Source organism: Manihot esculenta, chromosome 3 (assembly GCF_001659605.2).
Source record: "Manihot esculenta cultivar AM560-2 chromosome 3, M.esculenta_v8, whole genome shotgun sequence".
In the NCBI taxonomy this organism is placed as follows: Eukaryota; Viridiplantae; Streptophyta; class Magnoliopsida; order Malpighiales; family Euphorbiaceae; genus Manihot; species Manihot esculenta.
In genome coordinates this window covers 17,398,575-17,421,914 of record NC_035163.2, presented here as the reverse complement: position 1 = coordinate 17,421,914, position 23,340 = coordinate 17,398,575, and the positions used below count along the sequence as shown (strand labels likewise).

Sequence of the window (23,340 nt, the reverse complement as noted above, 5' to 3'; positions counted from 1 at the left end):
TTTTTTTAGGTTCACCGGCATCTATCTTAATTTGCAACATCATGGTTTGGGGTTGTTGGACACATGCTACTGCTACTGCTACTACTCTCTCTTTACTAATCTCCATATAATGTAGTCTCTTATTTTTGCATGAAAAGTAAGTTGATACTCTTTTTTTTTTTTTTTTATTTATTAATTTTTTAAATTTCATCTTTATAAAATTATAACCATTTATTGTATAACTATTTAATATCTCTATTTAATACAAAATTTAAGAGTTCTATAAATTCTGTGCACTTTTAAGAATTTTTACTTTTTAATACTAATATATGAAAAATACATAATCATCTAAAAATATTTTAGATAAATTATTGTGATTTTTTCTGAAATTAAAACTATTAATTTTTTCTCTCTCTCATCCAGAAAATAAAATCCAAAATAAATGGGGACTATATTGAAAAGGAACATCTGTACAGATTGTTTTGTTTTTCCTATTAAAGAGGGGAAAAAAAAAAATTGAAGCAGCAGCAGCACAACAAAACTGCAGCTGAAGCTTTCTCCAGCCACAATGCTTTTCAGTAGAATTAAAGAGTTAGTAATTATTTTTCCTATGGCTTTCTAACTTTCTTCCTTTCAACCTTAATTTACATGGTCAGCCCTATATTTCTTACAATTACAAATACCTACACATGTACATCTTCACCACCCACCCCGAGAGCCCTCTCCTGATGCTGCCAGACAAAATTTTAAAATCTGAGGAAGACTCCAGATTCCATGTTCAATGATCAACCTTCATGCCTAGCCTGTCGCATTCGAGTTCATTTGGCAGAGAACCAAGTTCATAATAGCACCAGTCTAATCACATGCTTACTGGCCATCCTCACAGCTGAAAACCGTATCCTCGCAGCCTGACAGCAAAAATAAAATTGCTGAATTTGTCGTGCTAAAGATAACACAAAAATTTATGTTTCGATTAGCCAAGAGCTATTTCCAGAGTCATTTTGTTACTTCAGAAGGGTGACTTTCTGTAATATAGAATATCTCACACGTCCTTGCGTTAACTTTCCATTAATCTGGAAGTGAATCGATCATAGGTGATGGGCATAACTGATAATTATACGTCTTTATCTCAAACTTCATCAACCAATCCTTTATAGCTTTACAGTATTAAACAGTGAGGATACATCACCAAGTTTCCCTCATTTATTAGCATTATAAAGCAAATTCAGATCATTCAATATGTCTAAATGGAAAGGAATATAGATGCATTTATTCGAAACTGGGGGAAAAACAGAAAACCAATAGCAAGAGCGAAAGAAATTGACACAGCATTACCTATCCATCCTGCATGATGATTTGGCGCTCAACAAAACCTGTTTGCTTTTAGGTGGTGCATGATCTATGAACAACCCAAGCCCTTGAAATTTTGCAGATTTGCTTTCAGCTGAAAGAAAAAACAAACGAAAGAGCCTCAACAGCATCTTATAAAGCTTCCAGGGTAACTGATGCTTTGGTGAAAACAGAGAGCACAAATGGTGCTTCTTCTCCCGGGTGAATAGTAGTGGGCACAATTGTGTAACCTTTTGGATCAGGATCCAAAACCATTTCACATGAAATCTCTCGAGAATTGACATAATCCGTCCCACCCACTGATTCATGTAGGTAAATATTGTAAGAAGCACGGCGACCACGGGTCTTGAGTATCCTCATGCCAATATAGAACATCATGGAATCATGACTAGATTGATAATTTCTGAAACCAGCTGCTGTTCGAGAAAAACTCACCCCCTAAACACATAATGTTAGATCATCATAAATTATTCTTCAGAAAAGAGAACTATGGTAAAATAAAAACTTCCTGTGGGTCATTACTCAAGTGTATACCTGAGTTAAGGTAATGAACACATGAATTGGTAATGATGCATCTGGACCAGTAGCCGTCAATCGAAACTGTGGATTTTGATTCCAAGAAGCATAATCTTGGCATCCACCAGCACTGTAGCCTCGCCATTGGCCATGAACAGAATACCGCATCTCAGGGGGGTAAACACGACACACATATATTGATCGAAAGTGGATCTGGAAGTCTTGCCAAGACATCCAGAAAATGCCATCTTTTGACTGTTGGAAAAGACATGATCAGACTTTTAATTTTATAAAAATATCTCATAAACAAAGAAAAAAGACAGAACGATAGAAATTTAGCATTCTGATCTCAAGAGCCAGAGCAAGTACCTGTGGAACATGCTTCAGCTTGTGTCTCATTCTATCAGTCCATTCAGGTGATGAATCCGACCAAGGACCATTCCACTCAACTTCATTAGCCCATGGATTGCGAATTTGAACAAGTTTGTGTCCGTCCACCTCCCTCACCTGAACAATAATTAGTTTTATCAAATTTCCTTTAGCTATTAGATAGTGCATGGTGAGATAAGAAATGGCAGTCATACTTGCAATAAAGAGTAAGCATGGCCTTGGACAATGCCACTAGAAGAAATGTGCACATCAGAACCAGATGGACTCCCAGCACCAAGTAGAAAGCCCTCTTGTTTAAAACGTAGCAATTGAGACCACAGTCTACCACTAGCAAGATCAATCTGGGCCTGGGCACTCCTCATGTCAATCTCCTCACCAGCACCTCCAGTAAGGTCCACAAGAGCATCCTGGACGAGGCCGCCTTCCAATGCCTCATAAGAGCCATGCAATTTGGCATATGCTTTCTCCAATATAGACACCCAGAGCTCATTACCTTTCCTGCTAGTAGCAAATGCAGGTTTGCCTGGTGATTCGCATGGTATCCAATCATCGACAACCACCGGAACCCACTCACCCTACAGAGAGATCACAAACAGAATGGAGTTATGAGCTCAAAAATTATAACCAACAGGAAAGCATGATTCTCCCAACAATATCAAAACAAGAAAATAACCACATAATCCAATGCTTAGCAGAGCACTCCACTTCTTTTTTAGTTATTATAAGCAAAAATTCTTACCAAACAATAACAAGCAAGTGCCAACATATGTAAGAGCAGGCTCGTATACATGAAAAAGAAATATGTATTTTATCTAAAAAAATCTCCAGGAGGCCAAGTCTAAAGTTTTTAACCATCTATATATAATATATGGCAAGACAACCTCCTTACCCCTCCACAAAATGCTTTCCCATTTCCTTCCATCCACCCACGGAAATTTTAAGTGCTTTTAAGGGCTTCAAGTTGTATTTAACTTGCATAGGTTAAACAAATTTTTATATTTTACACTATGTTAGCAACGGAAGGGCGGTCAAAATACATAAACATTTCCAACAATTTCTCAATCAACAAACCAGGATGCATTACCTGAATGCAGAAACGAACTGTGTAGATTCCTTCCTCATTGTACTCAGGAGTAATAATTACTTCTGAAATTCGTGATACCTCCGTCAAAACAGCAACAGCACTTAAAAACCAACAATCTCCTAAACGACCCTGTTTCAGAGACAATTTACCACTTGTTAGGAGAGAAGATAAAATAAATTTGCACAAACTATCTACAGCTGATCAGAATTACACATACTTAAGATAAAAAATAGAGCATGTCATGCCCAAAAAAAAAAAAGGCAATCTGACCTGACAAACATCAGAGGGATTTGCAGACCCAGAAAATAAGCATGGGCAAGAATCCAAACGGTTTTCCTTAACTATATCGCCAGGCCTCATCCAATCAGAGACAACCTAGGTTAAAAATCCAGCAATAGGTTAGAAAAAACAAGTGAACACACCAGGTTATAAGCAACTTTCAGGTCAGGAAAACCAACCTGTAACTTAAAAGGGGGATTTCCTGGATCCACGTATAATGATTGATCATTTGGAGGGAATTCCTGATCAGTAAAACGTCTTTCTCCTCGAGCAGACAGGGCTTCTTTAACAGCCAATTCAACTGAAAGCATTCGCTGATTGATTTCTTCTTGAGTTTCTACCCTAGGTTTCCTAAACCTCCTGGCAAAAGAATCCATTTCCACTGCAACTTCGCGATCTGACCTCCTTTTCCTTCCACTTGAATATTGACCATCCCAATCTACATCATCCCTATCATATAGATCTACATCCGCAGGATCACTATCCCACTCGTCAACCTTAAAAAAACACATGAAGTGAAGCAACAATCAGCAAGCAAAGTCAAAAGTATGTATGTTATATTGTATTACATAATTCGAGGCACATACCCTGGCAGGTGAATCTGCCCATTGCCAATTATCTTCAGGAAAGTCAACCATACCAAACTCTGTTGAGCCTATAGAAGTGTGAAGAGAGGCAATCTCATCTTCAGTTAAGCACCTTCCCCATAAAAAGACATCCATTATGTGCATTTTAGACTCAGCTCCTTCACTATCTGACCTTCCAAATGCATCCACATCTGTAGGTGGTCTAAAACCAACCCAAACTTCTGTCCCTTGTTCCCAAATGCTACTACCAACAGACAATGGTAACCCAGTTTGGAACCCATCAAAGCCACCATCTAGATAGCAAGTTGCCTCCCCTAAATCAGCATCAACTGTCATCGTCACAATATGCCACCTGCAAAATAATTGTAAAACCCAGCAGCAACAGAGGTATAAATCATTGATAAAAAAGCAAAATGAAAGAATTAATTTGCTAGCAGTCCCATTCACTGTAAAAATACTACAGTAGGTGTAGTACAAGCACAACAAAGCAAAACACTAAGATCTGAAGCAACTGCCAACAAAAAAAATAATAATAATAATTATACACCTTCCATCTGCAATACTTGTCGCACTGATGCTCCACTCCTTTGCAACTGTTGTTTGCCTATCACCCTTAGTAATCAACCGTAGCCCAACTTGTCCTGCTTCAATACCTTGCTCAGCACCAGCAACCAAAATTTCCCAACAAACCTTCTTCTGAAATTCAGTGCCTAAAAGGCACACTGGCCCAGACTCAGGTTGGATCATCACTGCAATTGAAAAGCTGACTTTTCGAGTTTGACATATGCTGGGATCTATCTCACCACAGTGCCGGCCACTTGTTGTGGGTTCATCATCAAGGATACATATGGCACCAGAAATTCCCGTCTACCAACAACATTAAGTTTTAGTGCATTCACAAAAAAATTCATTCAACTGACACATAGGTGCACTACTCCATATTTAGATCAAGAACAAAACACGTCAAACTGAACAGCCTCAGATAAAAAATAGGGAAAATTACTACTTAATCCTTATGGTATGGAGAAACTCCCTAGTTAGTCCCTTAGTCTTGAAAAATATATTAAAATATTCTTGACGTTTTAAAAAGTTTACTAGTTAGTCTCTCCGTTAATTTTAGCCGTTAAGTATTGCAAAAAAGTCTAAAATGGCCTTGATACGGAGGGACTAATTAGTAAACTTTTTAAAAATTTAAGAGACCAACTAATAAATTTTTCAAAACTATAGGAACTAAATGATAAAATATTTAATGAAAAATTTTACGGAGGGACAAACTAGTAGACTTTTTAAAACATCAGGGACGTTTTAATACATGTTTTAAAACTGAGGTACTAACTAGTGAGTTTCCGTAGACCATAGGGACTAAGTAGTAATTTACTCCAAAAAATAACATCATAATTTTTTAAATTAGAAAAGAAAATTAAGGCAGCAAAGGCCCAGGTAAGACATACTGATAAGGTCTAGATACAGATAAATACAAAAGAAAGTCAGCATGCTTTGATGTAATTCACAATGTAGTAGCAGCTATAGAAAGTCTTAAATCTGAGACGTTTGATTATTCAGGACATGATATACTTGGCTTGAGGGTTTTCCTAATAATTCTACAAGAGATGAGCTAATTAATTTTTAAGTTCAATCTACTTGATCAGCTGACAGCAGTAGTAAATGAGCCATAGTTTTCAAAGAATACTTCAGCCTTAAAAGAGTGTTAGCTGCTAGCTCATCAGCTTGGGCACCTCCTCGTATGCTTGATATGAAGGGCCCAAATTTTCTGGCAAAAACATTTAAGCGTCCAGATGAACTTAGCAAAGTTTCAGTGATGTGGCGAGAGATGCAATACACTTGTGCTTCTGATGCAAACTTATTGGTTTGAATTGTGATGCCCAAAAATTCTGTTGAGATATTCCTAGGGAAAATTGGGGTCATCTATGTATTTTTATTTTATTGTCGTTCTTCTATTTACTATCAATTTCCACTAATCTCTTAAAGATCTGTCTCTGCCTTCTTTGGTATCAACCCTAAACAATCCTCACATTCCAATTGATGATTGCTGGACTTCCCATTTTCAGTTGTCACAGATCAAGTATTCTCGACAGTTTTCAGCAAATATAAGCCATGTTACTAGCTATCAAGCTATTACATGAGCTCATTCATATAAACCTCACCCATGATCCAACAGCTTTGAGCAGCCACTGATTTGGTCATAAGTTTGCTAATAACTTGCATGAGATTTTCATAACATCTTCTGCTGCATAAAGTATTCAAAGTTTTAGATTTCCTGTACCAATCTGGTTGCAGGATCCAAATCCAAAATTTCTCCTTACACCAATCTTGAATAGACTGATGGCACTGAGGTATTCTAAAGGCTTAACATCTAGTTGGGTTGGGCCAGAAGAAACATCATCCGTCATGAAAGAAATGCCAGTGTTAAAATGTATGGTAAGAACAACAAAAGGAGCATAACTATGGAGAAGCCAGAATGCCAGATACAAATCATTCTGGAGAAAGAGGTGGCAAATTTATAATATGAATTACAATGTAAAAATCAACCTGAAGTGCTCGACGGGCTAATTGAGCAGTGCGGATCCGACGAGCAATGCTTGCAACCCTCTCCCGTGCAAAGGAATCACTGAGAACAGAATCACCACCTACAGCACGCACTGCAGCAGCCATAGCTGCTGCCTCCCTGCTGCCAGCATTAGGAATAGAGGAAATCAGGGAAGCTTCAATCTCCTTCCATTTTCGTTCTTCTTTCTCCAGAAGAACCTTCCTTCTTTCTTTACCTCTGCCCTCCTCTTCACGTCTCTGCATTAAGATTTCCTCTTCTATTTCCTTTTCTCTCAAGTAGCTACAAAGTTCAAAACAAAGAGTACTTGGATCAGAAAAGATGAATCTTGCATGTTGAAGAAACAAAAGCAAAAATAAATATTTGAAGATGTTATCACCTCTCTTGAATAATTTCAAATTGCCTACGGTCCTCAGGCATCCATTTCTTAATTTTCTTGGCACTTAGGTCTGAAAACCCAATGCTGTCAAGAAACAGCCTCAAGCGTACCTCATCCTACCACAGCATAAGTAGTCGCATCATTACCATAAATACATAGTATGTACAGAAAGTAACTAGGAAGTAGGATCCTCACGTACCTGCACTCTTTCTGCTGTAGCAGTCAAACCAAGCAGTAGTAATAAATAACCACCAAACCTATCCCACATGTATACCCATTCAGTGTCAATTGCCTCTTCCAAAGCCAAAATGCGTGCATGTGCACACATTTCCCTTCTGTGATCTAAATCAGTGGCTGATTCACGGAAAAACGCCTTGTATCTCATTCTGCAGAAGAATGATCCTACAACTAGTTCCTCATTTCTCAGACGATCCCTCAATTTCACAACATCATCTCTTGGAAGCACAAGATTTCCTGCCTTGTCCCGTGTAGCAGTAGGGTCTCCAACCAAAAGAGCTGTTGAACTAGCAGATCTCTGTGGAGCTGAATAAGTTCCAGATAAAGCATTTCTTGTCTGCATGATGAAAAATATACCTTCCACATTAAACACAAGAAACGATAATAAACTAAATTCATAAGAAAAGAAAAGGTTTTAATTGAATTTCAATGATAGAACAGAAAAGTGAAGAGGGAGAAGGATATTCATATGATGGTATCAAATATTCTTTTAAAAGATCCTGATTAGGAGGATGTTGCCGTTCTTAAATGCTACTATCCACAACATTAAATATTCTTTTAAAAGATCCTGATTAGGAGGATGTTGCCGTTCTTAAATGCTACTATCCACAACATTGTATACCCAAAAAATGTTAAGATAAAGATAATAACTAAAACATAATTCAACTTCTTTAATTAGTGTTCCTTTTATGATGCAAAAATTTACACAATTCTTAGAGCTTAAGTTGATTCCACACCATGTTTTCTTTAACAGTAACCATCATCAGCAAGTCATCAAGAGAAAACCTTTTATTATCGCTTACTTTTAATACTCTTAACACCAAGCCCATTCATTCACAGTGCAAAAGACTTTTCTCATAAATAAAATATAAACCATTTCATGACTGGAGTGAAAACATAAAAAAGATAGAAGGAAACAAAATGTGCTTCACTTGTTTCAATCAGTTTAACCACAAGTTTCAACCTTTAATAGAGAGAAGCAGGAACTAAGATGAAAGATTTGGAAATAAAAGCATGATTCAAAGGTATCTACAGTGTAATAAGTTCTGCCTTCTATTCATTCAGTAACACTATTTATGAATCTTTCATTAAAAAAAATAAATGCAAAAATAAACTTTTCAATATGCTTGAATGTCAATAAGGAACCATTTTGAAAGTAACAAAATATGCAAATTTATGTTTCAAAAACTCATAATTTGTCTTTTTTTTTTTTCCTCTTAGACATTTATAAATTATATGTGGAATAGTAGTTTACTCAGTCTAGCATACAACCAACTTAGAAAAAAAAATTTCAGTCTGATTACAGCTACATACAGCTATGCACATCATTTGCATTTCTATATTATACTATACCAACTCAACTCAATTCAACTCAACTAACCTTCATTCAAATTTTCCTCCATATTAAGAAATAAATTCCTCTATAGGTGCTCCCACCTTCCTGCAAATTCTCCTCATCCAAATCATTCTTGCATTTCCAGTTTTCCGCACACACCATTTTATGGTTATACACATAAATATAGCTCAAGCAACCTCAATCCATATTTAGTTTGGTTAACTCTGTATATATATAATAAAAGCCAGTCTCCAATTAAAACAGTCTATGAACAGTGTTTCAATTGGAGATCGGCTTTTACTTCTACCCCTTTATCTGCAGCCCCTCTCCTTGCATCAATTGCCCCTCTCTGTAACGCATCACCAGCATTTGTCCACATGGCTCATTTATGTTTGCTTCATGTTATCATTTTTTTTGTCTTCACAAAATATAGATCAAGTCCAACATCCAGTTCTCTTGTACATATATATATATATATCCTTTTTCTCCATCCTATTGTGTTTAGGCTTACAAAATATAACTTCAAAAGGACCAGTATCTGTTTGTTCTTTTGACTCCCACAATAATCTTATTTGCCACTAGAAAAGCATCCAAAATGTCTTCCACCAGTAAAAGCACTCAAATTAGAAGAAGCAACACATAAGGATGCTGTGGCACTACCGAAAGAAGAAAAAAGAACAATAAAATAAAAACAGCACCACAAAGGCTGATCTCAAATTATAGAATGTAGACCGCAAATAAGAAAGATGGCACAGAGATAAAAAGCATGATAATTTATACTGCCTAGAATTCCAATAGAATATAACACATTATGATAACTAGAGAGGAAAAATGTCTACTCAAAACACATAGGAACATATACAAGCAATGCCAAAAGGGCAGTTTGAAGCCAAATCATATGCACCTTAGTGGCAGATCGTGTGATTGCTTGGACAACAGTATCCTTACTGAGAAAATGAACGGCATCTTCCATCATCTGGAGATTAAGTGGATGTTATCAAATTAAACAATTGCACATGGTTAAAAGGAGATGTCAGGCAAGTCATCCACAAAAACCACATTTAAAAACAGCAAGAAGCAAAAATTTGTGGAAAGAAAACAGAAGCAGCATGAGCATGAAAAAATAAGGAAAAAATCACTGCAAACCTCAAGTGTTAGGCATGGACGAGAAACAGCAAACCCAAATGCTACAACAAGCGTAATTGCAGATACAGCAGCACCAGCAAATGGGGGATATATTTTCAAACTAGCAACAACACCCCAGCCCTCAGTTGCCAAAGCAATCCCATAAAGCATGAGAAATGCAGCACTGTTCAGAGGATAAATTAGACGTTAATAAAGGATGAAGCTACTTTTGCAGACAAATATAACAATCACGTCAAATGCTAATTAAAATGAAAACAAAAAAAAATGAACCCTATGGACAAGCAAAAGAATGCAGGGAAACAACAAACCTGACATTCTTGCCACAATCCGCATGAGCATTGTATACATAAACAGGCAGCACTCGAGGAGAATAAACTACAATCGGCGGTGAGAGAAGGACCTAAAAGGAGTTGCAAGCACATGCAGACACCAAAAAGAAAAGGTTCATTGTAACACCAAATGAGGAACAAACAGAAAAGCTAACAGAAACAAAAGGGTCAAAACTTGAATGGACCAAATGCATTATAATTTACCGTTAATGCTCGTCCAGCAAGAAGAAATAGAAATGAAAAATAACCAACAGATGCTCCAACAAAAGGTTTACCTGATAAAGAAATGTAAGAGTATAGTCTCACTAGCAGTAAAAAATGATGCAGTAAAGCCTAGAGTTGTGAAGAATAAGGATGTTGTATGAGATTAACAGACGAAACAAATGAGATAGGTTATCAATGATATTTGTCTTCACCTTGAAACCATCCAACAAGAAATGCTGCCAAGCCCAAAAGAAAAGCAAGGAAACAAACAAAGAGCATCTGTGTCCTGGTCAAATAGAAGTTGTTTGAAGCCCAGTGGTGGACAACACCAATAGCTAGCACGATCAAGAGAAGAACTAAAAGGAACGCTGCCCCTATCTGTTCCAATTGTGGAATATTCAAGTCAAAAGGCTTAAGAAGCTAAAAGGTATGCTAATTCAGTGACAAGAAATAAATGTCCCTTACAGTCCATGGCTTAATCACAACTATAACAGCAGATATTGCACCAAGCAGAAGAAGAAGTCCAATAGTAACAAATACATATACACCTCGAGAGAGTTTCCAACCATCATCTTTCCTGCAAACAATTTTAACAGCAGGTCAAGAGGCGAATGAGCATAAACTACAATATGATGCGTCAATGTCTGAATATCCAATCATGATTCATGACATATACATTAATTAATTGATCAAAATTACTATCTCATTCTCACCATTTAAGCAATCCAGAGCAAAGGGATAGCAATGCTGGAATGCACACAAGAGGAAGTAAAGCAGCTAAAAAATCAACCTTCGTTGGAACTTGGTCATCCCTAGATTTGACAACTTCCAAATAGGATGCACCGCAAAACGTGACGAGAACAACTACCAAAATAGCAACAGCAATCAAAAAAAGTCAAACTCATGTTTATTCACATGACTTATAAACTGAATGTTACCTCAAGTATGAACACTAAAATCCCAAAGTTTTATCACAAGTCAAGACCAAAACAAGTTACCTGTGAATATCCCAACACATACAGCAGAAGACAAGGAAAACCGATATGTCGCAAACCATGAAACAATCGGCAGCACACCAGTAACTACTAAAGCAATGGCAGATGCCATTGCCCAACCAAGGTACACTGATGATGCATAGGGAGAACTAAAGCTTTTCGGGTCACTAGCCCATCCCTTGTACTCTAAATCATCTAAAGGCTTCACAGACACTATTGCACCCAGAGCTAATACAGATCCAGTAAATATTATTACACAAATTATAAGAACAATGCCCTGACAAGGAGAAACGATGTAATCAGAATCAATGAAAGGTTTATAGTCAGTATGCAAAGAATACAGAGATAAAAACATATAACTACAAAAATACAACTATAAAAAATGAGAAATCTCTTGTATTACCATAGACTGCTAACTTGATAGATCTCATAACTTTTTTAAGGATTCAAGGTATAAAGGTGAAAGGACAGTAAAGGGAAAGGAAGGAACAGGCAAACCTTCTTCGTCCCAGAAGGGCAATGATTTCCTGCAGGACCTGTAGACTGTACCCGTGGAACCCAAACCTGGTAGCCATTATGAATCCAAAAAGGAATTGCAACAGAGAGACATGCCACCATGAGTGGGACAGTCAGAGACAATCCCAGGAGCACTGATGATTTGCTGCAAAAAATTTATATACAACAATGGATGTCAAAGTGAAGTACTGAATTTCCATATATTAGCAAGATAAAACAAGTGTTGGAAACTAAATTATGTGTATCTAGAAATATGAATATCTAAGTATGTGTGAAATAAGACATAATAAGTTTTTCACAAATATCTAAATTATTTGACGTTTAAGTTCACAAATAAGTTGATACAGTAATTATTTAACTTGCCATCATTTTCCATAAATACTTAAGTTCTGTTAACACAATATTATCACATCAAGCAATTGATATAGTAATTACACAAGATTTTCCCAGACTCGTGAAACCAGCAATAATTCAGTCTCTCACAACATTCACAATTGCAATAAAGTCTTGTGGGATTAAAAGAGAAAAAAGTGATAAACTGAAGTTGTCACCGAAAAAATAGGGAAAGGTTTAGCTAAGAATTCAAGTCAAGTGGTTCACTTTCCCCGGGTAAGAAGAAAAACATAAGCACATGAAACAAAAGAACTTGCATAACTCAAACCAATTCTAAGGAGAATCAAATATTATGCACAAAAGAAAAAAAAAAGTAAATATGATGCACCTGGTCAAATTCTCAGTTGAATCTGCAACAGTTATCACAATTAAGACTTCACAGTATCAATTATCACAATTAAGACTTCACAGTATCAATCATGCGGCAAAATATGCATATAGGAAATAGGATTCAAGACAGTGTCCCAGTGGAAAAGTGAGAAAAATAACATAAGTGAAGGACTAAAATATTATGTGTACCATACCTCAAGAAGGAAAGCAACAATCCAACACATGTGCTCAGCAACCAGGCAATAAAACCATACTGAAGAAAAAAGGAAAGAAAATATGAGAGAGAGAGAGAGAGAGAGAGAGAGAGAAGACAACCAATAGCCAATTAGAGGGCACAACTATACTAGGAGTATACCACTGCATAACCTCAAGAGAAAAAAATAACAGTAGAAATTAGCTGTGTCTCTTACTATTTGCCATAGATTCTAAAACTCTTGAATTTTGCAATAAATTTGAACTGTAGAGTTCAATATTTCAAATAAATTTTTTGTTGTTGGGGACCCAGGGTGGGGAGGGTGCTACCTATAATAGCATATTTAAGATTGTAAAATCCCATTACCACATCTCCAGTGCAGCCAATATTGAGTTACAGTGTGCAGTGAGCGATCCCTGGAAGCTTACTAGCCAAGCAATACCTAGAACACCCATGCTGCTGTGGGCATAGTCCAAGAGCATATGGACCATCCGAGTTCGACATCTATATGTATCTTTTATTGGATATTTCAGTCTATGTACTTATAAAGACCCAGGTAATGCAATGTGTGACACAAATCCATCTCTGTTCAAAGTCCAAACTTGTTTCAGCAATTGGAAAAAGCATTCTCCTTCATCAGCCAAAAATTTGTGGAATTACATTTTTGTCAATAAGTTTGTATGACAACACAATTCAAATACCCTTCACCATATGGATTATGTGTCTGATATTATGATTGGACTTCCTGTCACAAAATTCAGTGCCAGGTACACCCCAGAAATCAGAAATGTCATTCTTATTATCCCACTCCAAGACTGGCAGATGGAGACAGCAAAGAAAGCAAGAGAAGGAAAGTTTAACATGCAAAGCAGCTATACTCTTGTTGCGGCTAAATTTCCTGCATGTGATGTCGTATATGAATGCAACTGACTGAAACAGCTTATTTATAATTGCACAAGTGTTCCTCAGATCATTGTCCCTTTACATGGCCACTAGGGAGAAAACCAAGACTGACAAGATATTTACATAGTAACAGTGACATAAGCAAAAACTCAGATACATGAGAATTAGCAGTGAGATATCCTACATGTACAGCTCAAGTCAACCACTTTAATGAGCACAACCTTAGATATCTAAGAAGGGGTAACAATAAGATAACCAGCAACCTAACTTGAAGCCAACCAATTTAATGAGTAAAACCTATATAGAACATGCCTCCCAACCAAAATGTCACCAGCTTATTAAGAACAACTACCCTCCATCCTGAAAACGTCATCATTTTTTTTTTCAAAAAGTCTAAGAAAACATAACTAATATTCTGCCAACCCAAATTTTTCATCCCATTTATCCTTTGATGTCATCATTATTTCTAGAAACAATAGTATCTTTTTCTTTGTTTAGGATTGTTTGTGTTGGAAAAATACGAAGTTAAAATTATGAATTATCTCACATTTAATTATGGAGTTAACAAGGGTTAGAATATCTTACTATGGGGTTAATGAGGATTAGAATATTTTACTATGGAGTTAACAAGGGTTAGAATATTTTACTATGAAGTTAATGAGGGTTAGGATAGGAAAATAAGTCCACAATTTTTTAACTTTGTGGAAGTGAGCATATATTGTGGGAAATCCCAACAAGAAATAGTGCACAACCTTTATGGGCGGATGGAATATATTTTAATCTACTAATTGCTGCACACACAATATTTGATCGTCATGGTGCCAACAGCCACTCAAATCAATCCAAAACTAAGTCATGACATTCATTTTTAAAGTTACAAGTTGCAACATTTAGTAATATCTACCTTGCGAGGTTTTGACGTCATGGTCATTTCTTCTGCTTGAAGTGATTGAAGGAAAGCCATAATTGAGCAGACAACAGGAGATAACAGCAGCACTGCAAAGCCAAACTCGAACTGCAACAACATTTCCATATAAGCTTTACGTAATACCTATGAATATATGTATGCATGCATGTACATATGTATGTATATGTGTGTGTCTATATATATATATATATATACATAAATAAAAGAGAAAAGTGTATACCTTACACATAAATAAGGAAAATTAAAATGAGCATAAACTTAGAGAAAGAGACTCCCTACTCACCTGCTGGTGTGTAGCATTTATAATTTTAATCGTCTTGGGACGAAAAATAGCCACAATAATTGTTTCAAGGATGAAGGTGAAACTAAAGAGAACCCATGCTCGCTCTGGAGTACCTGCTATGTGATGCAGAACAAATCTAGACAATTGAAGCCACCTTTCAAACCCATGAAGCCTTAGTTCTTCTGACAGAGAAATTTGATTTGGCAAACCATTTTCAACACTGTTTGAATCAACAATCGTAATATCACTATTGTCGCGATGATCTCTATCTGCATCCAAACTACTCCTCTGGAGTAATGCCAGGATAGTTGGATCCAAGTTTTTCTCCTTCAACATCACAGCAAAATTTGGATCCAATCCTTTGTCCTGCAACAAACTAGTAAGTTCCCTATCACCTTGCCTTCCCCTCCTTTTCAGCAAAGAAGTAATCCTAGGATCATTCAGCCTGTCTTGAAATGCAAGGGCAAGATTCAAATCTAACAGTTGTTGGTTCGCAGACGTCGATGTGCTGGACTCACAACCTTGGCTATCAAGACCACTACTAGAGCAAACTACCAGAGAGTTATTATTATCAAAATTTCTATCCCCAGATGTCCCAGCTTCAGGTTCTTGGATAACTGAACGACAAGAACTGCTACGTATTGCCAAGCTTGGCCTTCCACTGTCTATGCTTTTATCACTATTTACCCCTTCATGAGAACTCACAGTTCGACATAGAACAGCATTATTCCAATTATTAGTATCAATTGTGCATTGCGCTGCAATAGTACCAAGGTTACCTGCTTCAGCACTACTACTACGTTTTACACTTGAGCCACAACCTTCAGAAGAGCTAGAAGAAGTGTTCTGTTCCTTTCTGCGGAAACCCTCTCTTAGGCGAATCACTGTGCTCTGCAAGGCATCTCTTCTAGCAGCCAGCGGGTTCGTAACCGATAAATGGCGAGAAACAGCAGCACCTAACAGCACAGAAGCTACAACTGCATAACTAATACAGTGCCCCAAGTACCTGAATCAAACATAAGGTAACAACTATGAAACAAGACTGATAAACCAACAAGGCAAATTATTAGTACAATGAAGTTCTATGACAAACCAATAATGCACGCCAAAGCACATGAGAAAAACCCTAGATGTGCCAGCAACAAAAAGAGCTACAACACGACTTTGAAGAAGCTCAAACCCATACAAGCATGCTCCCATGTTCCAATCTGTAAAATGTTGAACCAAACTAAATTAGCATCTGATTACATAATAGCAACACAAACATCATAGGGTAAAAATACAGCTGTTAACAAGATACCAAGGATAATAACAGCAGCTGATGTAATGGCTCCAAGCCAGCGGGCTTCCTTAGCTGTCAGACCATATAAAATGGAGTAGACAAAGAGAACCACGAGCGAACCAAGATAGAGTAGACCAAGATGTGAAGCCCTATAAACAGAACACATAATCAGAATACTTGAAGCATTGAAAACAAAAAAAATCCCCCCAAAAAAATGAAGTGCATTTGGAAGTAAGAGGATATAAAATATATCACATCAATTATTCATACAAGCATTTGATAATATAAATCTAGAAGTCAGTTGAAAGATTTAAATCGGCCTTTTACATTTAGAGAGTCAAATACCTACAAATGTTACATAGCAAGTTGTCAAAAAAAGATCGAGAACCAGATCAAAGGTGATCAACTGAAAAGAGTGTGCACTCTTTGGTCATGGCCAAAATATTGTTAACAGGCTTACCTGCTGGATTGCCGAGGGTATAATTCATTGGGATCAGGTGGTTCAGGTAAACAAGCCATAGGACCCATCTCTATACAATCACTATAAGCAAATTTGTATGCCCTGCGAACATACTCATCCACATCTAAGCCATTGCCTGCAGATAAAAAATAAAGTAAATGAGGTAGAGTATTAATTAAAAAAAACTGATGGAAATAACCACAATTAATTGCATCGACAGGGCCCACATGTTTGCAATTATGGCATAATATAACAAGAACTCAATTACATATCCATAAAAGGGAAGCAAAACAGCAGCTACTGTTACAAACACAGCAAATCTTACCATTAAAGACCATACGACAAATGAAAAGCATGTTGATCGCCAAAGCAATCGCTGATACACCAAAAAAGAAACCAGAGGGTGAATAACGTTCTGATGCATTTTTACCAGCTGTAACATAGACAGCACAAAGTTCGTATGCACAGAGTAGTGCAACAGCCAGAAGAAGGAGAATAGCAACTGCCCCTGTTAAGACACAATAAAGAAAATCAGTGCATAGTGAAAGTCTAGGAAAAACAAAAGGAGAATGCATCTCGAAATGAAAAGCTTAATAAACAACAACATAAGCAATCTTCAATTAATTCCAAGGACAGGATATCAAAATTCAGATAAGAAGAACCAAAAAGTTAAATAAAATTCAACATGTGATTGAATCAACAGTTAAACATTGTGGGGCTTCCCACTCTGAACAGTCCTTTTTGCAAGACATGTGGGCCAAACAGAAATATATTGGACTTGCTTCTATTTATTCCTCTGAGGTCCTTGATTCTTAGCCATCTCAATTTTCACGTCCAATCATGTTTAATTTTCACGTTCACTTTTATGTTCCATTACCTACAAATTTATCCCAATATGAACTCAGATTTATCAGGATAGGGTCATTCCATTACTCAACAATTCCACTAATGTTAGCAATTGGATAGGTGCCATATAGCTTATGGTCCAACCCTTGGGCTCAACAATGTCAATTTGAAGTCTTACTCGTAAGGAATACTAGCCTATCATCTAGAGAAAAAGGGACCACAAACAATAAACACCAACACATTTATGTATTTAGTTGCCTTTATTTTTATTTTTTTCCAAAACACGAACTCATAATTGATTTATTAAAACAACAACAAAGCCTTAATCCCAAAGTAGTAGGGATTGTAATCAATTTTTAAAACTTATAAGATATAAATATGTCTGACGTGCGTTTATTTGTTGTTATAACAAGTTAAACAAGGGATAAGTATGCCCATTTCATTTGGTGGTTCTATATGTGATAAGCCATGATTGCCAAAATTATGTCAATAGAATTGCAACACAAACAGGATGAAGATAAATCCCGAAAACTTTGTTCTCTTTCTGTTCATGGGGCAAGCTCATGTACGCATGTTTACGGTTGTCATGCCTACTCAGGAAGTTGTAACATGAATTCAAGCAGTATGGCATGCTTGCAATTAAATGAGAACTTAAAAAGATATTAGAGGTAAAACTACCTTATACAAGTTCCAAAATAGACATGAAAAGTACTTTAGAACATATTAAAAAGAAAACAACTTCATTATCAAGATGGAAAATAAAACTTCAACTTTTTTAATGACAAAGTGGTCAAGGAAATACATACTTGAACTTTGCCACTGTGTTCTCCACCAAAGCATGACAGAATAGAAGGCCAAAAGAAGAGCAGTGCCAGCCATTATTACAGCCAAGCCAATTATATCTCGACCCAATATTACAATTAACCATGAGCCCCACATGATAAGAACCAGAATTGGAGATATAACAATCATCCATGCTGATAGAGAGAGAAAACGGCATAGAAAACCCAGCTGACGTCCTTGTAAAATATATGGCCATTTTCTAGCAAAGATCCAACTGAAAGAAGAAAAGCCAACAAAGGAAATAGTGAGATACAGACCAAAACAATTGCAGGCAACTAGCAGAACTAATAATCTATGCGTTTTATGATTTTAGCCAATTCATTTAATTTTATTAATTTGTACATAAGACTTATACACTCGTTTCAATTTTTAGCAAATAAATAAAGCTAACTGACGAAAATAATCTGGATGCCTACATTATCAATTTTGGCCAATCATTTTCATTTTAATCCAAACATTTACTTCTATATCAGTTTTAGCTGTCAATAACTTAAACCAACCAAAAATTATTTGTTTTACCAAATCAAACAAAATATTATTATTTTAGTAGTTTAGATTTTTCACCTTATGCTGTTTCTACAAATGCACATCTGTTTGGAGGCAACAGTAAGAATGCTGTCGTCATATTATTCTCAGCTACTCCTTTACTAAAATTATTAGACTTTTCCATTTATTGACCTAAAATCAAAGATGAGATGGGAAAAGAGGGAGAGGAGAGGGAGAGAGGAGAGATTTTATAATGATGAGAAATGAGAGAGAGAGAGAGAGAGAGAGAGAGAGAGAGAGAGATAAAATTTTAAAAAATAAAATAAAATATTAGATTCAATTTAATTTAATAGAGGATGACCCAGTATGCAAGAATCCAATAATTATGTCTTCATTGAGGGTTGATGTATGCTAGCTTAACACTGCTTCGCAGAGGCCAGAGGGGCTGTTTTCTGTGGCTTGACCCCATGACTCCAAGTCACAAATTGAGTAACTTTGTTGTTACACTAAAACCACTCCCTCATTCAATTTGATACAATAACATAATATTATTTTTATTTATTTTAGTCAGATCTCTAAAATTCATACAAATGTGAAATTTTGGTGTAGAAATTGAATGACATGCACGTAAACATTTGGATTATTATCAACTAACCAATCCAACTGTATTAAAATTGAATTGATTGCTAAAATTGAAATAAGAGAATCTTTTCAGCTAAAAGCAATCCAACAGGCAAAAGAAACCTTGTGTCCCTTTAAAATCCTGCCCCCCTTTATTAATCTTACTTAACCTGTGCAGCCACTATTAACTATCTGATCTCGTTTCTTTAGTCATTTTAATAATCTTACTTAACCTGTGCTGCCACTATTAACTATCTGATCTCTTTTTTTAGTCATTTTAATATGCTTTGGATCAAAAATACATTTGTTCTCTTTTAGGCTGACCTCCACTAATTTGGAATTAAGGTTAGTCGTAGGTCAGACCATTTACATACACAATAAATTGAACATTTTCCATTTCTAGTTTTTGACAAATAATAAGTGCATCAGAGGAAGCGTATCACAAGCTCCAAGTAAGTATGAAAGAGCACCAAAAATGGAGAACACAGGGAGAAGCTAATCCCTAAAATCAAAGGTTGGTCAACATTCATCAAACGGTTCAAAAATTTGCATTTCTATGTCAGGTTTGTGGTTAGAAGATAACGAAAATTCAATTAAATTGGAACTTTGGAAGTCAAATAGTTGCATAGTTTTGCATTCAAGATTTCCTACCAAATAAACAAAAAATACATTCAGACAACAGTATGCTATGGTGTATGGGCCATGTTTTGATTTCTGTTCACATGCCATTACAGTTTCCCCTTTATAATAAAGGAGAATACTTCAGCAAATGGAAGCAGTAACAGTCTGAGGTTTAAGGACTCCAAATGTGTATATCAGTAACATCTAGCAGAACCATTCACCCAAAGAAAAATTAAAAATAGGAAGTAACACTTCGAGAAATTGTTTTAAAGTTGATTAAAATGATAAAGAAATGGCTTTTAAAATGGAAACGACTGCTTAGGGGAATATTTGTCTAGAAGAACCTGTCAAACCAGTTCTCCATAAAAAATAATAATAACGATAAATAATAAATAACAATAATAACAATATTATATACAGATTTTCATTTAACAAACCAAGTGAAACCTTTATATTCAATTAAGCACACATTTAAACCACAAAGTAATGATTCTAAATTAGAGTATAACCACATTAAAGCTGAAGATGAACATAACCTTCAGAAATCCAAACTCAAATCCTAAAAACAAAACCAAGACCTATTAACAGATATCATCAATTCGAACTCCAAACCTATGCACTTCCATGACACTGGCAGCTATGAGAACTAGTTGAAGCAAAAGTTTCCAGAAAGGACTAGAGAGGATTACCTATAGATCCTCCAAGGTCTCCAGTTCACTGCCCAGAGAATCCAAAACGAGGCTGAGCCCAAAATTGTGAAAAGGGTCCCTGAAATTGCGCAGGCCAACACAATCCTATGCTCATCTCTCTCCATGGCTCCCCTCCCTGACCTACCACTCACATGCAAGTCAATGCCAGTTTCACAATATATACTTGCAAATTTAAAAGCATAAGGAAAGCATTAAAAAAATTATAAGATTCAGGAAAACAACAAGAAATTTGGTTCCAAATGGAGGAAACTAGTAAAGGAACAATGAAATGGGTTTTAATTGCTTCAACATAAAACATGAAAATCAGCACCAATTCCACAATATTCATATGCAAAACAAAAAGAAAAATTAACCAAAAATGAAAACGAAAATGAAACCCTGATAGAGAAAAGTGATGCAATGGGTGATAAAATGGAATTTTACCTACAAAACTGAAGTACGTTTGATGGGCAACAGCATGATGGTCTGAATTGAACACAGATATTTCATATAAAGCGTAAAGCTAGTGCCAAAGGGTCATATTTTGGAAATGGGTTGCATCCTAAACCAAATAATTGAGCTTTTACATAGAAGAAGCTAGGGTTATGGTGTTGCTGAGAAGCTAAATAAGGAGACGAACAAGTGCAAAAAATTTAGCTGCTTTAGGGTTTGTTTTGCTTTGTCTGGTGTTTGATTGACTCGCTTCTATCTTCTTTGAGAGTTTCTCAGCTTCAGAGAGAGAAAGAGAGTAAAGTAAAAATAAAACCCTACTGCTTTGTGAGAACTGTGAAGTGAAAAAAAAAAAAAAAAAAAAAAAAAACACACTCTTTTTTTTCTTTTAGAGAGAGAAAAGGCGAGACACGAGAAAAAGAGATAGCAGAGAGCAGGTAATAGAAAAACAACAGCTCTATTTGTGTCTGAAACTGAAACTATCCCAATCTCAATATCTATTCGTGTATTACACTTTCCAATTATAGTTCATTGAGTGGAATAATTTGGTACCACTCGCTTTAGAATGGAGTGAGGATATGAGGTGGGCTTTTTTTGTTTTTTACAAACATTTAAACTAAATTCATGAAAGGAAATGTGACTGAAGTCATAAGTGTGCTAATTGAGAATTTGATTTTTTTTCTCTAAGGATAAATGACCTTTTTTTTCCCATGTACACAGAATTCTTAATACTGAATTATTTAGATTATATATTTAAATTTAATTAAACTAAAAATCTATTTATTCATATTCAAAAATAATATATTCTTAAATTTTTAAGAAAATTAAAATTTTGACATAATTTAAAAATTATAAAAAATAATTTATTTGTAAAGACATTTTTATAATCTTTTAGAAAAAAATATTTTTTTATTAAAAAATGATATTGAGATACAGAAAATAAGGTTTATAGTGGTAATGTAAGTTTGGTCGGAGAAAAAAATATTTTTTTTCTTTTATTTCTTTTCCTTTTGTCCTCCAATAACGTTTATTTTTATTATTCAGGCTTGTATGTACAGATATGTCAGAATCTCTCTCCACGCCAGACAACCATTTAATTCCTCCGGCGCTCATACGAGCAGGGCTGCGAGTTGACTTGGCCTGCTCTCCTTCCTCTTGTCACGTCACTGGGATAAACTTCCTTCACATAGATTCGCATGTGAGGTATATTCGATTTGATTTTTCTGACCGGACTAAGACTTGTAATATGGAGCTGGCTCATCTATGTTCCTTTTTAGAGTCCAATCTTGTATTAGGTATAAAAAAGTCAGCGATCATCAAAAAATATTTTATATTAATTAAATTTATTAGTATTTTAAATATTAAAAAATATTTTTCGTAAATCAAATAGTGTTAAGGACATTAGTTGATACATCAACTATGCAAGTTAGCAAGAATTTCTTGATTTAGTAGGTAAAGAATTGATGTCTTGAAACATCAAGTTTATTTAATTAGATAAAGAATTTGAGAGAGAGTTTTTAAATTCTTGCTAGAAAATGACTTGCAACCAAATTGGTCACTAATACCAACAATCCACCAAATTCACAGTATTCTCTTGATTCTCGTAACTGTATTGTATTATCAACAATGGAGGCAACATGGGCTTCTAGATTCACGTGGTTCCTAACGAATTGAGGACAACAAACTGGTTTTTTATTTCAAGGATGTGGCAATGAGGGTGGATTCGAGACTGTTGGCGCATGCAAAGGATCCAAAAGGAGTTAGAAGATCCTTGGAGGAACGCCAGAGTTTTGAAAAAGCTTTAGGGAGAGAGAGATCTGGTTAATTGTGGAGGCGAGGATAAGCAATTTGGCAACGGAGATTGCATCTATAGTAGTTATTTGGGCGGTGATCAAATGGGAGAGCAATGGGATATTGTCAGCAATGATGGATATCATGGATCGGATGGGGTATAGGAAGATCGAAGAGAAGATCAGTGTAAATATTGTGAAAAAGGGATTATTGAGTTTTCAATTTTAATAAACAAAATCTATTAAGATAAATTAATAAAATGATTACATAATAGTATTTATAAGACTATTATAAACAACCAAGGACATTTTAATTGAGTCTTTTTAAT

At 35.8% G+C, this 23,340-nt stretch overlaps 1 protein-coding gene across 3 annotated transcripts; it reads right to left on the bottom strand.

Moving 5' to 3' along the window:
- Positions 1–406: 406 nt before the first annotated feature.
- On the bottom strand, positions 407–21,559 carry LOC110611830 (calpain-type cysteine protease DEK1). Of its 3 annotated transcripts, none has more exons than XM_043954745.1 (32): positions 21,216–21,559; positions 20,772–20,912; positions 18,318–18,568; positions 16,991–17,173; positions 16,666–16,801; positions 16,224–16,354; positions 16,017–16,131; positions 14,924–15,929; positions 14,617–14,727; positions 12,811–12,869; positions 11,876–12,038; positions 11,381–11,654; positions 11,096–11,246; positions 10,848–10,959; positions 10,595–10,760; positions 10,383–10,453; positions 10,158–10,249; positions 9,850–10,012; positions 9,608–9,679; positions 7,330–7,704; positions 7,131–7,246; positions 6,736–7,033; positions 4,733–5,052; positions 4,186–4,537; positions 3,778–4,095; positions 3,590–3,694; positions 3,320–3,448; positions 2,430–2,810; positions 2,215–2,352; positions 1,864–2,100; positions 1,315–1,767; positions 407–887 (listed from the first exon to the last, which is right to left on the bottom strand). In XM_043954745.1, exons 2-31 carry the CDS (start codon positions 20,894–20,896, stop codon positions 1,462–1,464), a joined length of 6,456 nt encoding a protein of 2,151 aa, XP_043810680.1. In that variant the 5' UTR covers positions 20,897–20,912; positions 21,216–21,559; the 3' UTR covers positions 407–887; positions 1,315–1,461. The 3 variants fall into 3 exon arrangements, with proteins under 3 accessions (XP_043810680.1, XP_043810681.1, XP_043810682.1); XM_043954746.1 differs by having other exon boundaries at positions 20,772–20,907; XM_043954747.1 differs by lacking the exon at positions 20,772–20,912.
- Between the last annotated feature and the right edge of the window lie 1,781 nt (positions 21,560–23,340).

Excerpts from the sequence above, each read along its gene's own strand:
- LOC110611830 (XM_043954745.1), bottom strand. The coding sequence starts at position 20,896 with ATGGAGAGAGATGAGCATAGGATTGTGTTGGCCTGCGCAATTTCAGGG. Across the intron at positions 10,761-10,847 it reads TTGTGATTAAGCCATGGACT|ATAGGGGCAGCGTTCCTTTT; the intron begins GTAAGGGACATT and ends CAATTGGAACAG. Across the intron at positions 4,096-4,185 it reads GGGCAGATTCACCTGCCAGG|GTTGACGAGTGGGATAGTGA; the intron begins GTATGTGCCTCG and ends TGTTTTTTTAAG.